This window comes from Condylura cristata, unplaced genomic scaffold (assembly GCF_000260355.1).
Source record: "Condylura cristata isolate star-nosed mole 26May11 unplaced genomic scaffold, ConCri1.0 scaffold00018, whole genome shotgun sequence".
Lineage (NCBI taxonomy): Eukaryota > Metazoa > Chordata > Mammalia > Eulipotyphla > Talpidae > Condylura > Condylura cristata.
The window spans coordinates 12,919,118-12,931,237 of record NW_004567119.1 but is presented as its reverse complement, the minus strand read 5'-3'; the positions used below and the strand labels follow the sequence as shown (position 1 = coordinate 12,931,237).

Here is a 12,120-nt window from a genome sequence, read left to right as displayed (position 1 = left end):
GCTTTGTAGTACAGCTTGAAGTTTGGGATTGTAATGCCTCCATTTTGATTTTTCTTAGACATGAGGGTTTTGGCTATTCGAGGTTTTTTGTTGTTCATTTTGTGCTATTTTTTAATGGCCACACTATCCCCACCCCTGGCAACCAGCCCCGTTTTCCCTCCTAGAATGTGTGTTTTCCACCACATCTAACTGGAATCGTACAGAATGTACTTTCGAGACTGACTGCAGTAGGCTGCCTGCCTCTGAGGTCCGCCCGGGCTGTGGCAGGCATTCGTGGTGCAGCCTTTTGACCGCGAGCGGTATCCTGTCGCGGTACCACAGTTGGTGTGTCCATTCCCCGCCACGGGAGATAATACTCATCCTGACATCTAATTCTTAAATAATCTTACAAACTTCTTACTTGAAGATAAAGGAGACAGTGCAGAGCCCACTGGCAGCTGTGGTGGAGTCGTGTAAGCTTTACCTTGCGTGTAACCAGTTGGCCATTCTGCACTTGCTTGATTACAGGTGATCAGCGGGCACCTGGGCTGGGTCCGCTGCATCGCTGTGGAGCCGGGAAACCAGTGGTTTGTCACTGGCTCCGCCGACCGGACTATAAAGGTAATGGGGGGCGGGCAGAAGCGCTCCTCGTGCCGGCCGGGTACCTGGAGTGGTCTGTTTGGTTTCCTTGGGTGGGAATTGTTGATGTACAATTTTCCTCTGGTTTCTTGGACCTGAGTATGGAATAAAATGTATTGTCTCCCAGTTAAAAGTTCCCAATAAATAACTGTTCTTAAAGTGATATTTAAACACGTTTTCTCCAAACAGCTTGTGCTGACTCTTATTAATTCCTTCATAATTAGATTTTCCACCCTCTGGTTACAAAGTTAAGGCACGTCATCTGTTGAAAATGAGGAAAATACAGAGACGCAGGAAAGAACTTACACAGCCTTAGCACTGGCAGCTAATTGGAGGAATAGTAACCTTTTGTCCTCTGTTGAAAATAGTTTCTCAGTATGCGTGTCTTTTTTGATTGTTTTTCCCAGCTTTTACTGGGGAGGCCAGATTATTTTGCAGATTTTAAATTTTTCATCGGGTTAGATCTTTCACTGTGCAAAGAGTTAATTTTTAACATCAAGGTTCTAAAATTTTGCCTTGATAGAACCAGAAGAAGGAAAATGAAATATTCTTTGATTGCAGATCTGGGACTTGGCCAGTGGCAAATTGAAGCTGTCCTTAACGGGCCACATCAGCACAGTGCGCGGGGTGATAGTGAGTGCGAGGAGCCCCTACCTGTTCTCTTGCGGCGAAGACAAGCAGGTCAAATGCTGGGACCTTGAATATAACAAGGTAAGTGCATAGCTGGTGGTCTAAAACACTATGAGCCGTAGTTTATCTTTCTGACTCGGAAGTTTAACTTTCCTGCTTCACATTTAGGTCATAAGGCACTATCACGGACACCTCAGTGCAGTGTATGGTCTGGATCTGCACCCAACCATCGATGTTCTGGTAACCTGTAGTCGGGATTCCACCGCACGGGTGAGTGGGAGAGAGCTTGGTGCTTGGATGGAAATGGGTTGCTCTAGGAGACTTTGTCCCCTATCACGGATTATTGGGGGGCAGAACAGGCAGGGTCTCAAGGTGGGAATGGCGTCGGCGAGCAGAGATTCCTAGAAAAGGGGGGGAAAGGGAAAAAGGGAGAGGGTGCAAGTCTTCCTGCTCTGCCTTTAGCAGGTTTATTTTATACACTTCAAGCAGGCAGAGGGATGACATTAACATATGAAATGGGTTGAGATCACAATCACCTTTTTGCTAAGAATAGTCTGGGTTCCTTTGATGGGTAGTTGAGATTATAACATTTTTAAAGTCAATCTATCAAGGTTAAAACAAATACATAGATTCACAACGTTTAAGACTAATATTACTATATTTACCACAGTGAAGATTAACCAAAATAAAGTCCCTTAGACATTATCTATTACTTAAAGGCTTTCATTCTCATGGAGACATCCTAGGGGGTAAAGTAAAGTGAGGGCAGGAAGAGGAAATTTCTTGTAAATCAAATTAAGGTAAGGTTCTTTGAAAAACTCGTTAAAAGGTGTTTTTTTGTTTTTTTTTTTTTAAGATTTATTTATTTGTGCATACAGAACTGGGGAACAGGCCAGAGGCTCAGGGGCGGTGAGAGGCTTCACCAGAGACAGAGTGGGGAACAGAACAGGCAGATCGACGAAGTACACTGCTGAGGGGAGCAGCGGGCGGGCCAGGAGAGGTCTGCCACACCATGTGGTCACCTCCGGGGCAGGCGGGAATCAAACTCATGCGAAGCGGCTTTAGATTCTCAGTGCTGTGCTTTAACCTGCTGCGCCACCAGGGAGGGCCTGTTAAAAGGTTTTAAGTGAGTTTCCTTGAGGTCTAGACAGTAGAAAGCTTAATTAGCTCTAAATAGGAGACATAGGTGAATTTCCTTTCTAAAGACTAAATAGTAGAATCCTGAAAGACTAACCAGAAGACTTTTGTGAATTCCTTTGAAGTATAGCAGGTAGGAAACCTGATTAGCTCTAAAACAGGCAACCTGGATGAATTTCCACATCTAAAGGCCAGACAGTAGGAAGTTTGAGTAATTCTTTAGATGCTGACTAGAAAGGTAAGTGAGATAGTAGAATGATAAGATTTGGGTTCTCCTCCATCCAGCAGTGAGAGAGACTTTGCAGAAACAGCCCTTTTGCTTTTATTGATCAGCCAGTTGTCAAGTCCCTTTTGACTTCAGAGGAATTTCTCACCCTGGTGCAGTACTTGCTTGTCAGGGCCAGGTAGCGCCTCCTGAGGCTGAGGCAATCCAATTGTAAGCTGAAGGTTGCTCAGAATATTTTGATATTACGATTATACAAAAAAGGGAGCTCATAACATAAATTAGCGTGGAAAGTCTGATTTTTCAGAGCATTTCTCCTCCATCTGTACCATGCCTGTCACTAGAGGTTGCATAGCTTGTGTCAGGTTGCATCCTGCAGTATTGGATATTGGAGTCATATGTGGTTTGATAAGAGTTAAAGATAGTTGCCTCGATCCGCCAACACCTGGTCCCTCAGTTTCATGGGTATTTTCTCCATCTTCATCTCCAGAGCTTGGGCCTTGCCAAGTTCATTACGGGGTATCCGCCGCCCGGAAGCACCACAGCCACTCACTGTACGCCACTGCTGTCCGTTAAGTTCCTTGCATGCTCCTGCTGTGGCTGCTGAGGCCACGTCCCCTGAGCTTTCAGCGCTTGCTGGCACTGCTCTTGTCTGCATTCTGCTGCCGGCTTACAGAGCACCTTTCACTTGTGTACTTCACTTATCCTCAGGCACAGCTGTGTAGCAACTTTGGAACCTTGACTTGATCTAGCTCCCTGCCTGAGAAGTGAATCTTCCTCTGCGACACTGTGTCTGTTGTGTTTTACAGATTTGGGATGTGAGAACAAAAGCCAGTGTGCACACACTATCTGGACACACAAATGCAGTTGCTACAGTGAGGTGTCAAGCGGCAGAACCCCAAATTATTACTGGTAGGACTAAATTTAAATGTCTACAAGTATTTCTGTTGGAGTGCAGTGTTCCATATGATTATACATGATTTTCATGTTCTCTGTGACTCTTGATTTGTATTGTTGTTCTCTGAAATTCATTGTGGTATGTGTAGCACATATTGTGCTTTTTATTCTCATACTTTTATCCATCATGTATGTCATAATGTCTTCAACATCTGATTAGAAGATGGTTATATAATTAAACATTGTTTTGTGTTAAAATTATTAGTCTAAGAAATTGAAGTTAGAAGACAGGAAGAATGAGACCAATAATGCTTAAAACTGGTTCAAATTTTTTGCTTAAAATAAAGTTCAAGCAGTGAATCTTTACACTAGGACTGAGAAATAAATCCACCACATGGTATATTTTATAACTTAAAAAATTTTTTCAGTCTCTTTATTAGGGGATATTATTGTGTATTTGTTTTATTTGATATTTGGATTTCTTCTAATTTAATGGACAGTGTGTTGAGTATATTTCTTTAAGAATTAAAGTCAACCTAGAATTTCAGAACTCAAGCATTTTAGCCAAGAGGTGATAGCTTATATTTAGTATACATGTGTGTGGAAGAATGTTTTATATTTTAGTATAGTTAACCTTTGCGTTTCTTTCTTCTGACCTTTGTTTTGTGTATTTTCATCACAGGAAGCCATGACACTACAATACGATTGTGGGATTTGGTAGCTGGAAAAACGAGAGTCACGTTAACAAATCACAAGAAATCAGTCAGGGCTGTGGTCTTACATCCAAGACAGTAGGTGGATTTTCTTAACTAGCTTCTTTTTATCACTGAAATACCAGCCTTTGACCTACTTTGCTAGTCATTTAGCTACTTCACACGTTTCCTTGTGGCTACTGACAAGCCAGCACTTCTGTTTTTCTCTAGTATATTGCTGTGCGTGTGCCTTATCTAACTCAGGGTCAAGGGAAGCTTTCATCACGGTGAACAGTAACAATGTCAGGTGAAACCATTTAAGTAAAGGATGGTTAAAACTACACGTCAGGATAGACTAATACTGGCTAGATTTGATGTTTTGGACTTAAATATTATTAGACACTGAGACAGTTTAATTCTCAAGGAGCAAGTTCATATAAATGGAAGAAAGTAGCGGGAACCGTGGAGTCCCTGGGTGGTGCGTTCTTTCGTGACACGGGTCGCGCTGGTGTGCTTTGGGGGTCCATTCTGCCTTGTCCCCTTTCTCGCCCACTCCTCTCTTCTCTTACTCGCTGTCTTCTCTTTCCTGCCTTTCCCTGTCTTCACTTTCTCCCTTTCTTATCCTTTCTTCCCCTCCCTCCCTCCTTGTTTTTCTCTCCTTCCTGTCTCTTATTCTTCCTGTCTCCAAAATAGTCACATGAATCCTTGCTTGCTCCTATTCAGTTGAGGCATTTGCACATTTATGGCTCTAGCTTGGCGTAGATGTAAGTTCCTCTAGTAGCTTACTGAGGAAGTAAGAGGAGAATGAGATGCAGGGGCTTAGATACACTTAAAACAATTTGAAAATCTGATTTAACTTGAAACAAATGTCTTGACATGTCCATCCACTTCTTGGTTGACAGTTTTTGACTAAAACTACATAGATCAGTGAGTATACATAAAATACAAATATGCTAAGCTTTTTTAAAATTCACTTTATTTAACTTGTTTTTCTTTGTCATTAACACTTTTTAATTTTCTTTCAGTTACACGTTTGCATCTGGTTCTCCAGATAATATAAAACAGTGGAAGTTCCCTGATGGAAGTTTTATTCAGAATCTTTCTGGTCATAATGCTATTATTAACACATTAACAGTGAATTCTGATGGAGTGCTAGTGTCTGGAGGTAAAATAAGATTTTTATGATAATGTGTTTTAGTCTGTCATTTTTTTTTTCTTCAGTAAATGTGTAAACATCTGTAAAATTATAAGTCATCACCCTTAAGTATTATTCAAAGCTTGCCTAGTTATAGAGTGCTCTTGAATGCTTATTTGGATGCTCGTGTGTGTTCATGCCTATTTATAGTGCACCTAGCATAGTTCATCCTCTAGCTGTCTTTGAGTTCCCACATAGTAAGGCTAAGTTAGACTTTGTGCTGGAAATTGCTAAAGTTTGGTTGTGTATTCTGAATTGGATATCATTTTGTACTTATTGAGCTCTGAAATAAATTTAGAATTAAGCACCAGTGAATGTGGACAAAGAGAAGTTCAGATGCCTTTATATCTAATTTTAAAACTATAGTTGTTACCCTGGTGCTTGGCTAATGGCTGGTGCTTAGTAAGTGTTTATCAGGCTGCATTGTTGAAGGGTACACGTCTAACCAGCTCTTTCCCTTTAAGCTGACAATGGCACTATGCATCTTTGGGACTGGAGAACTGGCTACAATTTCCAGAGAGTCCATGCAGCTGTGCAGCCTGGGTCTTTGGATAGCGAATCGGGAATATTCGCTTGTGCTTTTGATCAGTCTGAAAGTCGGTTGCTAACAGCAGAAGCTGATAAAACCATTAAAGTGTACAGAGAGGATGAGACAGCGGTAAGTTCTACATTTCACATCTTACAGCATAATAAATCAGCCATTGGTTGCTATGCAAATTAGTTCTAGAATTGTAAGCTTGTTCTTAGTTTGTGTACATAGCAGTTTTATTGAGATGAACCATAAACTCAACTTGTAGTGAGCCCCTCCTTTTTTATAGATCCCTTAATGTCAGGTTTGTTATGTATTCCTGAAATTGTTACAGAACTGCAGATAATGTATCTTTGTTAGCTCATCATATTTGTTTTGACTTACTTACTTTTCTGCTTTTAGACAGAAGAAACACATCCTGTCAGCTGGAAGCCAGAAATTATCAAGAGAAAGAGATTTTAATGTGGCGTTATCTTCGTGGTGGTTGCATTTTTTTTGGTTTGCTTTTTCTTAGCTTGGCATTGAAGAAGCTATATGGTCATTTTTATGTTCTGGCTAGGAATGTAAAGCGGAAATGTAACGCTGGAATCATTGCTGCTTCTATTTTACAGTGAACTCCCACCTGCATTTTTATTTCTGAAATGAGCAACTTGAGGTCTTAGGAATAAGATGCAGATATCAAGCATATGCAGCTTTGTTGAACGGAATTATTCTAAAGGTAGACTATTTTGTCAATTTTATTAAAGACCCTTTTTTAAAAAAAAAACTTAATGGAATGACTTGCTATATAATAGAATGTGTGAGAAAGTAGTTTGTTTTTTTAATCCTTTAAATAATGTCTGTGACTGGTAATTTGGGATTAAAGGATTTGAAGTCTTAATTTAACTAATGTATGTTTATTCCATAGACACTCTTGGGGTGCATGTTCTTCAGAGTTCTGTAATGGAGTCTGTATGAAGGAAATAGACAAATTCTCGAGAAAGCTGACAAGATGTGTCCTCTGAGACTCCCACCTGAACATGCTATAATGGAGGTGTTCAGGAAGTACGTGGGTAGCGCAGAGGAAAAAGCTCATTTTCCAGGGAGACTTTGCAGTATACGTTGGCATTTGAGCTGAGCCTTGAGAGGGCAGGGGAGAAGGGTATTCTAAGATGAGACAAAGTAAACGAAATCAGACGTGTGGAATTGTGTGGTACAGTCTTGACACAAAGAACTGTCCATGCAGATGTATGCTGAGTGGCTGGTTGGTCGGGGGAGCTTGTGAGTTTGGTTTTATTCCACAAGCTGTAGGATATCAATATAGGGCTATTGAAACTTGGAAATAAAATAAAATGGATGTATTCGAAGGTGTAGCAAGCACTGTAATCTTTTTGTGAGGACATAAAAAGTAGTGTCCTCTAAGTGTTAGGTGTCTGCACTTCCTTCTGGTAAAACACAAGTTCAGAGCCCTGGGTCCTGATTGCCCCCAGGGTCCTGATTGCTTCTCAGTCAAGTGGTGTCAGACTTCACTTGCTGTAATTAGAAAACAGTTAAGGATCCATTCCAAACAAAAAAATTGCACTTTGAATAGCATTTCCAAATTATATATACTCCGTCTTGCATGCTGTGGGTGAGAATATAATGGTTACAAATCGTAGGATAGTAATTTCAAATTATGGTGAGAATACTTGATCTCGGCTAACTCTTCTTAGATAGGATGTTGCCAGGCTGATGCCGGCTAGAATATCTGACAAGTGTATGCAGCAAGCTCATTGTACCTATGTTCTGTACTGAGTAAAACCAGCCCAGATTTCCTGTCAATAAGTAGATGATTTAATAGATTGTGGTACCTTCCTGTGATTTATTTCTATCCACTAAGCGTGAGAAATGTCTTTGAACTAATGAGCAAATTTTAATGTAAAGCTGTGCGAGCATTTTTTTTAATATAACCTGCTTTTAGAAATAATGGAGAAGCCACATTACTGTTATTGGCTTTGTAAGGGAGTGGATTTATGGAAGTAATTTCGTGATTGCCATTACATATTTCTAAAATGTTTGAATTTTCTTATATAAGCATGTATTTTATAAGCCTAAATTAAAAAGAAAACCCATACACATCCCCCAAGAGATTCTCATATACCCTGTAACTAAAGAGAAATCATAGAGGCAACGTACTCTCAGGCCAAGAAGAAACCACTCTTGCAAGGAAAGATAAAAGTTTACCTCTATTAACCTGGCTAGCGAAGCATCAGTTACTGTGTTTGTTAGGCACAAATACCAAATTCTGAACATTTTTTGAAGTCCATTTCCTTGCCCCATGCTGTCCTATATTAAAGTATCCTTAATCCTGTTGCCACCCAGTTCCTTTGTAAATAAGTTGGCAATGCAAATTACATTTCATTGCAATTTGATGTGTCCAACTTTTTCTCATGTTTGTATGTATGTGTGCACATAGAGTTAGATTTATTGGAAACATAGTTAGGCAGAAGGTTAATGACTAAATATTTGTCTCCTCAGAACTCACATATGGAAATCCTAAGGAAGTGGTATTAAGATATGGGGTGATTGGGTCATGAGGGTAGAGCTGCAAGCTGTTAGTATCTTTATGGATGAGACTGAAGAGAGGTCTCTGGGGAGGATGCAGGGAGAGTATCCGAACCAGAAGCAGGTTCTCACCAGACATTATCTTTTTTGGCCTTGCCCAGTAGCCCAAACTGAAGTCCATGTTTGCTGTTTATGTTACTGTGGCCAAGTTGGGTGAGGCAGTGTTTTCTATATAAGTGGCATTTCACTGTATGAACTGAGATATACTGTGAAAAACTCAACCATAGGCTCTGGGCGCTTGCCTCTGACCTGGGTGAACATGTTAATTCATTGTACTTAATGATGCTGTTCTACAGTGTGAGAATATTGTTAGCTTAAATATTTTACTACTTGCAGAAGTCATGTAATTTTTCCTTCTTAAATTTGTTAACTACAAACCATGTTGAGATCAATTCCCTTGATTCTAGTGCATGTATGAGTATTTCTGTAAGATAATAGTATGATTTCTGGATCAACAGAGGTAGAACCCCACCCATTTTCATGTGCACAACCAAATTACTTTGAAATCTTCAACAATTTACACTGCTTTTCTATCTTAATGCCTTTGAATCCAGTTATTTCTGCTCTAAAAAGTTAAGTCACAACAACATAAAAATTACACTTAGCTGCTGAAAGGAGATATGTGGGACACTCTTAGCTAACAGGAGAATCTACTGGAAAAATCTAAGTATATAATAGTTTGAGGACACTTGAGACATTTTAGGGGAAAGGAAAATTTATTTTGGGGTTTTCTTCAAATTTATTTTGACTGGTAATATTTTTGGCCTGTCATGCATGATGGGATGTGGGATAGGGAAACGATAATAGCTTTTTACTGGATTAAACTTAAAAAGTTACTGAGATGTGTAATGCACAGTGCACAATTCAGAGGATTTTATTTTATTCACAGAAGTGGGCAATCATCACACAGTCACTTTTAGAACATTTTTATCACCCCCAAAGGAACCCTGTATTATTGATAATTGGCAATCTTTCCCCCAGACCCCTTCAATTCAGCCCTAAGCAACCACTAGTCGTCACTCTGATTTTGATGTGCCTGTTCCAAACATTTCGCATCAACAATCGTGTGTGGTCTTTCGTGACTGGCTTCTTTCAGCATAGTGTCTTCAGTGTTCGTATACATCAGTGTAGCCGCAGTCCATTCCTTTTTAGAGCTGAATACTAGTCCACCGGATAGACATACACTTTTCCATCAGTTAATGGACATTTCTGTAAATAAATTTTTTTCACTCAGAAATCATGATAAATATTTTTCAAGGAAAGACCATGAGTTATTTTAGGAGCTTTAATTTATTGGGCAAATTGAATTGTCATTTAGAAGACATGTGAGCCATCCCCACATTTCTGTTACAGAATAGACTCCTGACCAGCAGTGGTTTGCCTAGCAAGTGAGACATTAAGCAACAGAATACTAAAATTAATATGTGGGTAAATGCTGGAAGTTGCATAAGAAGGAAACTAGAGGATATTCATATTTAAGCCCTCTTAGTGTTTTGTTGCAGGGGATGATGATGTCTGTATAAGCACATATGGATGAACTTTGCCTTTTTTAAAAGAAATTATTTGAATGTGACGTTTAATAACAGTAATGATAGGAAAAGCAAGCACTTACAGAACACTTCTATAAGCCGGGCATTATTCCAAGTGATTTTATACATTTGGTCTCAAAATGCTTAAAACCCGAGTCAGCAACACAATTTGCACAACCCAGTGCCAAACGAAAGTGCAGGGCCTGCTGCTGAAAAATCAAGGGGAAAAGTGTCATTAATAATAGGTGTGAAGACATAGAGCTTTTTCTCCTTATGCTTTTTTTAAATTTACAACTTAATGTTGCTCTAGTAAAAATTTTACTAACAAATTGCAGCTTTCATCTTTACATTCTACAATGACTTTTTAAATGCGAGTATAAAAACATTTAACTCACATGAAAATAATCGCCGAAAATAGAATTTGCATTTCATAACTCACGTGCATACATTACAGAACAATGGGCAAAATGAATTCATTTTCCCCTTCTTTATATATGCGCATTCTTAACAACATTAGATTCTGACTTGTTTATGATAAAGGCAGGTCTGAAAAGGGAAAGGGTTGATCTTTCCTTTTCCTCTACATTATCATTTTCAGCATTCGAGCTTGGCTATAGGAGAAGCTACATGAATAAGGATAGATACGACAGGATTCCTGGACCATCTGTGTTTGTTAGAAGGACATCGTCTTTATTTGTGTGTGGAACAGGTTCGGTTTTGAATGACAATTTCTGTGTCTTTATCACGCCTCAGCAAATGGAATTCACCAGCACCCTCTCGAAATGAAGGAATAGAAAAGGCTTTTTTTTTTTTTTTTCTGGTCCCTACTTTAGGAGGTCCTGCCAGAAGTAATATCCAGCAGCATCAAATTAACTTAAATTTCAACATATAGATGTGAGGTAGGGTTTTACTATTGAATTATCAGAGCAAACATACTTGCAGCCTCATTAATATTTGCATCAAGTTTGACAGAAAATACCTTTTAGGAAAAGTATTGACATGGTGTAAACCGAAAAATGCTTCCCCTTGAAGATTTGGGCTGCAAGGTAAACAGATAAATTAGTGGTGCAAATGAATGTATGAAAAAACAGTAGGGAAGATGACACATCTGTATTCTAGAATTCTCTATCACACTGTCCTTCCCAATGACATGGAGGCTGTTTTAGCAGAGAAATGACTTGGCCATCTTGGAAAGCACCAAATCCATTGTATAGCAACAACTTTAGGTAAACTTACCGTTGCTTTGTTGAATCTCTAACATTTCATTATTGCACAATTAGAATTTCTTAATACAGCTCATCAACAAATATTTTTTGACAGCTTCGTTAATTTCATGCCTGATGCCACTGGGGCTGTCACAGCCATAAGAATTCTTAAGTCTATTTTCTCACAAGACCAATGACCCTTTAAAAGCACATCTTAAATTGGATGTCTGCCTGCCGTTTAATGGCACATGAAGCTTTTTCTCTCAACTCTGCCCATATTTTTCCAGATCAACTTGTAGAAATGTCAAATGTTGCGCAAATTTTTCTTTGATACGTATAAACTTGTGCTCTGTGTGCTTTGTTGCCAGATGTGAACTGTCTTTCATTTTAGGAACTATAGAAACATTTGTGTACGCCCTGGAGCTCAAGTTCTGGAAGGAGAGCACAGATGGTCCCGCACAGTGAGATAAAGCAGGCTCTTGAGTCAAGTCTATTTTGAAAAAGTACAGTGTATTAGCACTAGGTGACCTAATTATGGTAAATGAGTCAAATAGAAACATTGATACTTAAGATCCACACATCATAGTTTAATCTGGTAGAAATTCAAGTTCACTGAATTTCTCTGCCTATTAATGAAGGAAATAAAATAAGCTTTTACCTGATTTTTTTTGAGTGTCCATTCAGGTGAGAGCTCATCAAGGTTCCTGGCAGGGAGATGGGGAAGAATCCATCTTTTGCTGAATGACTAAATGGTCAGAGCTCAGCAGTGCTTGCTAGAGGAAGTTGTCACCTTTGTCCCAAGGAGGGTGGAGGAGGAAGATGAACTCTCAGGAATTGGCCCCCAGGTATTGACTCAGCTTCCTGCTGCTTCCTGCTGCTGGG

At 39.5% G+C, this 12,120-nt stretch overlaps 1 protein-coding gene across 1 annotated transcript in view; it reads left to right on the top strand.

The window, feature by feature from the left end:
- The window catches only part of PLRG1 (pleiotropic regulator 1), a 15,902-nt gene extending 7,948 nt beyond the window's left edge, over positions 1-7,954 (top strand). The window contains exons 8-15 of the mRNA XM_012727008.1: positions 508-600; positions 1,180-1,329; positions 1,417-1,518; positions 3,418-3,520; positions 4,188-4,296; positions 5,223-5,362; positions 5,857-6,050; positions 6,324-7,954. Of these exons, the coding sequence (XP_012582462.1) occupies positions 508-600; positions 1,180-1,329; positions 1,417-1,518; positions 3,418-3,520; positions 4,188-4,296; positions 5,223-5,362; positions 5,857-6,050; positions 6,324-6,383 (951 nt within the window). The 3' untranslated portion in view covers positions 6,384-7,954. The remainder of the gene's footprint in view (positions 1-507; positions 601-1,179; positions 1,330-1,416; positions 1,519-3,417; positions 3,521-4,187; positions 4,297-5,222; positions 5,363-5,856; positions 6,051-6,323) is intronic.
- Positions 7,955-12,120: the final 4,166 nt, after the last annotated feature.